Raw genomic sequence first — 5,027 nt, 5'->3', positions numbered from 1 at the left:
ATATCCTGGGTGGGTAGAATTGCAGCTGTTAAAATGATGATCCTCCCACGAATTTTGTATGTCTTCAGAACAATAACAATCCCAATCACCATACAATTCCTGTCTAAACTCCAAGACCTTATTAACCGATTTATCTGGGGAGGTTCACATGCTAGAATCAAATTCTCCACCTAAGCGAAGCCATTTGAGGTAGGGGGTATGAGAGCTCCCGATATCAGACATTACTTCGATGCGGTTATACTAGACCAAATTAAACAGTGGTGGACTACACCATCTCACAAAAAAAGGGCGGCTATAGAAACTGCAAGCTTGGGCGCCCCCTTGATCTCCCTGCTGGGAGTTAGACCACCGCCTTTGCCGCCACATGCGCTCCCAAGTCTCCAGGTATCGGCTCAGATTTGGAACCACCTGACCTCTTCGGCCTCAGACAAGGTCTCGGCTACGGCCCTTCCCCTCAGATTCCTCTCCTCCATTCTCCCAGATTTCGAATACGGAAAATGGGAGTCTTGTGGGGTCAGAAAAATAGGAGATCTCTGTGACGAAGGAACCATAATGGATTTCCCCACACTAAGTAAAATATTTAATCTCCCAAGCAAACTGGGTTTTTCATATCTTAGATCAAGATAAACACTACAGTCCTTCGAAATCCATAAACCAATATTCCCCAAGGCGGCTTTCATTTTTTTCTCTCTTCCTACGGGTACTCCCAGAGGCATATCAATCTTCTACGAGAACTCATTTTTGCAGGAAACACAATCCAAGTCAGTCCATATGTTGCTTTGGGAAACTGATCTTAAACAACATTTCAGCCTGGAGGAATGGTCCCGTGCACTTGCCTGGACTAAAAAAATATCACATGGTATCGCCCATTGGGAGACATCCCAAAAGATCTTCCTCCGCTGGTACCTGACCCCAGCAAGACTATCTAGAATGAATAGAGAGGTTTCGGAGACATGTTGGAGAGAATGTGGTGCGAAAGGCATCTATTTCCACATGTGGTGGTCATGCCCAGTCGGAGGATCTTTCTGGAACACTGTATTTGACTTTATTTATTCGGTCACACACCAGTTTGTATCCCCGGACTCGGCATTGGCCCTTTGTTTCCTGAACACTAACAATTTGTCCCCCTTCTACTCGGCCCTTACCTCGCATATTATCCTCGTGTCTCGTCTGACAATCGCCAGACACTGGAGATCAAAAGAGACCCCCTCTATTCTGGAAGTGAGAAACTCAGTGAAGCGCACCTTCCATTTAGAGGAGGCTTATAGGCGCAGATTTGCTACCAAACCCCCTAGCCTATCTTTTTGGGCGGCTTGGCTGGACTACACGACATCCAATCCCCTATGATCGAAACCCTGGAGGCGGGGTGATGCGTGGCAAGAGCCCCTAAGACAGATAAGGTAATCCGAACCTAGGTACATCAAGACACCCCTCCCTCATCCATCTCCTAGCTAGTCACACACACATAGCCGCCTATCCCCCCTCAAACACACACCCCCGGTCACAACTCTCCACACAATAACGTTTGACTTGTAAGCAACAGATATAAGACAATGATGTATACAAAAAAGTGGAACTATACCTCCGATGTTTTGTTTTGTTTGGTTTGTTATATATATAATTTTTTTCCCCATCCCCTCCTCCCCTTTTTACTTTTGGTCCCTTCCCCGATGCCCTTAAATTATGTCTATGTTGTATGAAAAACTGTTAATAAAATCTAATTAAGAAAAAAATTATGCAATTATTGGCCTGCACTTGGAGGTTCACAGCGGTTATGTAACGTACACTGCAGGCCAAAAAAATTATACGCTAGGCTGCAAAAAGGCCTAGCTGGCTAATAGTGAGCCACTACAACTCCCAGCAGCCATGAAGTAAAAGGCACACTGTCACAGGTAGCCCTAAGAAGGAGCTTTTTTGGGGTACTTGTTGACAGGATTCTACACTACTACTGTCCCTGCCTCACCAGTACTGCCCCTATACTCTGTATAATTGATTGCAGACTGAGAACGTAATAGTCTGCACAGCCCAAGATGAAAAAAAAATTGTGCAAAACTGCTCCCAGCAGCCACAACAGTAATGCACACGGTCACAGGTAGTCCTAAGGAGCTTTTTTGGGGTACTTGTTGACAGGATTCTACACTACCACTGTCCCTGCCTCACCAGTACTGCCCCTATACTCTGTATAATTGACTGCAGACTGAGAACGCAATAGTCTGCACAGCCCAAAATGAAAAAAAAAATTTGGGCAAAATTGTTCCCAGCAGCCACAACAGTAATGCACACGGTAAGATGTGGCCCTAAGAAGGACCGTTGGGGCTCTTGAAGACGCTAACAGTAGCCTACCACTCTCCCTATAGCAGCAACAGCAGGAACAGCACTCTCCCTAATCTCTGCCAGCGTTGTTTCTTAAGCGAGCCGCGGGCGGGACAGCTTTAAGTTCTCGGCGGTCAGTTGATCTCACCAGCCACTCACTGCAGGGGAGTGGGATAGGGCTGGAACGTCACTGGAGGAAGTTGTAATGCCTTCCCTGCATGTCTATTGGCCAGAAAATGGCACAAAATATGCAGGGAAGGAAATGGAATTGACTCGAGTACCGCGTGGTGCTTGTCTCGAGTAACGAGCATCTCGAGCACACTAATACTTGAGCGAGCATCAAGCTCGGATGAGTATGTTCGCTCATCTCTATATACGACCCAAAAAATGGTTGTGCCAAATTTCAAGCTAGTATGACACTGGGAAGTTAGAGAATTAGTGGCAAGTCAATAAGTGAGTCAGTCAATCAGCAGGTGGTATAATTTTTACATCTCCCTTTATATAGTAATATTGACCATGCCCCTATAACCTGGGTATCTCCTGTATATTATTTTACACTTTATATACAATTTTAAAAATCGTCAGAAATCTGCATATGGTATTGTTTAAATCCACAACTGTTTTTTAATAGTGTATGCAGTTTCTTAGAAACACACGTGGTTTTTGAATACCGCATAGAGGTTTTTTGATGTGTTTCAAAAGTGCAACAAACACCCTGAAAACAGCGTAGGGGCTGCAAACTAATTTTCACATAGTCCAGGAAATGAGTCATGTTTGGAAAGCTTATGCCAAGCAATCCAGCATGTATGTAAGTTCATTTTTGCAGCTGTATCAGCATGGTTTATCTATGTGTACGGGTACAGGAGGAGGGGGGGGGAGGGGCTGATGTGAACTTTTGCACTCCGGCCCTTGAGCTTTTAGCTACACCCCTGGTATGTATCATGAACATGTTGGTGCCCCTGAGCTCAATCAGCTTGTCACTGCTGATTAGCTGCCTGCTTCCACTCAAGGATGGGCAGCTAACAGTTCTGAGAGTGTTAATGGGGTCCACATCCTCACCAAAAGAGTCAACACCCCAAAATGGTTCGACTCCTGCTCAGTGGTAGTTTTAGCCCTGTTAGATTGATCAATATAATAAATAGATAAACATAAATAGCATTTAATATATTATGAAATATTCCTACAGATGCTGAGAACTGTATAAAATGCCAAAGTGATGAATGGCCAAATGAGAAGAGAGACGAATGCCTGCCCAAAGTCCTGGAATTCATCTCCTACCAGAATGATACAATGGCTTCTATATTTTCCGGTGTCTCAGTCTTTGGATGTATTGTGACTGGCTTCATATTTAGAATATTTATTTCCCACCGGGACACTCCTATTGTTAAAGCTAATAACCGGAACCTGAGTTATCTCCTCCTGGTCTCCATCATCCTCAGCTTCCTCTCCATCTTCTTGTTTCTTGGTTGTCCCACTGACATAACTTGCAGATTCCGGGAAACAAGTTTTGGGATTTTTTTCTCAGTAGCTGTCTCTTCACTTCTTGCCAAGACTGTTATGGTCTGTGTAGCTTTTAAGTCTACAAAGCCTGGAAGCCCCTGGAGAAAATGGCTGAATGTGAAGCTTCCCTATACCATTGTGCTGCTGTGCTCATCTATACAAGTTGTCATCTGTGTTATCTGGTTGTCTATTTCTCCTCCATTCCAGGACTTTGACACTCAGTCTTATCCTGGAAAGATCATCATTCAGTGTAATGAAGGCTCAGATGTTTGCTTCTACTCCATGTTGGGTTATATGGGGCTCCTGGCAGTGGTGAGCTTTGTTCTGGCTTTCATGGTGAGGACATTACCGGACAGTTTTAATGAAGCCAAGTACATCACCTTCAGCATGCTGCTGTTCTGCAGTGTCTGGATCTCCATGATCCCAGCTTATCTGAGCACCAGAGGGAAATACATAGTAGTGGTGGAGATATTTGCAGTGATCGCTTCCAGCATTGGACTTTTAGGTTGTGTGTTTTTCCCAAAATGTTTTATTATCATGTTTAAATCTGAAATGAATAGAAAAATTGATTTGCTGGGAAAAAGGAAGTAATTAGAGATGAGCGAGTATACTCGCTAAAGGCAATTGCTCGAGCGAGCATTGCCTTTAGAGAGTACCTGCCCGCTCGAGACTGAAGGTTCGGGTGCCGGCAGCGGGCAGGGAGCTGCGGGGGAGAGCGGGGCGGAATGGAGGGGAGATCTCTCTCTCCCCCCCGCTCCTCCTGCTGACTGCCGCTACTCACCGCTCCCCCGCGCCAGCACCTGAACCTTCAGTCTCGAGTGGGGAGATACAGTTAGGGCCAGAAATATTTGGACAGTAACACAATTTTCGCGAGTTGGGCTCTGCATGCCACCACATTGGATTTAAAATGAAGCCTCTACAACAGAATTCAAGTGCAGATTGTAACGTTTAATTTAAAGGGTTGAACAAAAATATCTGATAGAAAATGTAGGAATTGTACACATTCCTTTACAAACACTCCACATTTTAGGAGCTCAAAAGTAATTGGACAAATAAACATAACCCAAACAAAATATTTTTTTTTCAATATTTTGTTGCGAATCCTTTGGAGGCAATCACTGCCTTAAGTCTGGAACCCATGGACATCACCAAACGCTGGGTTTCCTCCTTCTTAATGCTTTGCCAGGCCTTTACAGCCGCAGCCTTCAGGTCTT

At 44.7% G+C, this 5,027-nt stretch overlaps 1 protein-coding gene across 1 annotated transcript; it reads left to right on the top strand.

Annotated features, from left to right (window-relative positions):
• The first annotated feature begins 3,603 nt into the window (after nucleotides 1–3,603).
• On the top strand, nucleotides 3,604–4,404 carry LOC136573574 (vomeronasal type-2 receptor 26-like). Its single transcript, XM_066574845.1, has one exon. It carries the CDS (start codon nucleotides 3,604–3,606, stop codon nucleotides 4,402–4,404), a length of 801 nt encoding a protein of 266 aa, XP_066430942.1.
• The last annotated feature ends 623 nt before the right edge of the window (nucleotides 4,405–5,027 follow it).

This window comes from Eleutherodactylus coqui, chromosome 7 (assembly GCF_035609145.1).
Source record: "Eleutherodactylus coqui strain aEleCoq1 chromosome 7, aEleCoq1.hap1, whole genome shotgun sequence".
Lineage (NCBI taxonomy): Eukaryota > Metazoa > Chordata > Amphibia > Anura > Eleutherodactylidae > Eleutherodactylus > Eleutherodactylus coqui.
This window is presented reverse-complemented; position numbering and strand designations above follow the sequence as displayed.

Coding starts and splice junctions, on each gene's coding strand:
- LOC136573574 (XM_066574845.1), top strand. CDS start 3,604: ATGGCTTCTATATTTTCCGGTGTCTCAGTCTTTGGATGTATTGTGACT.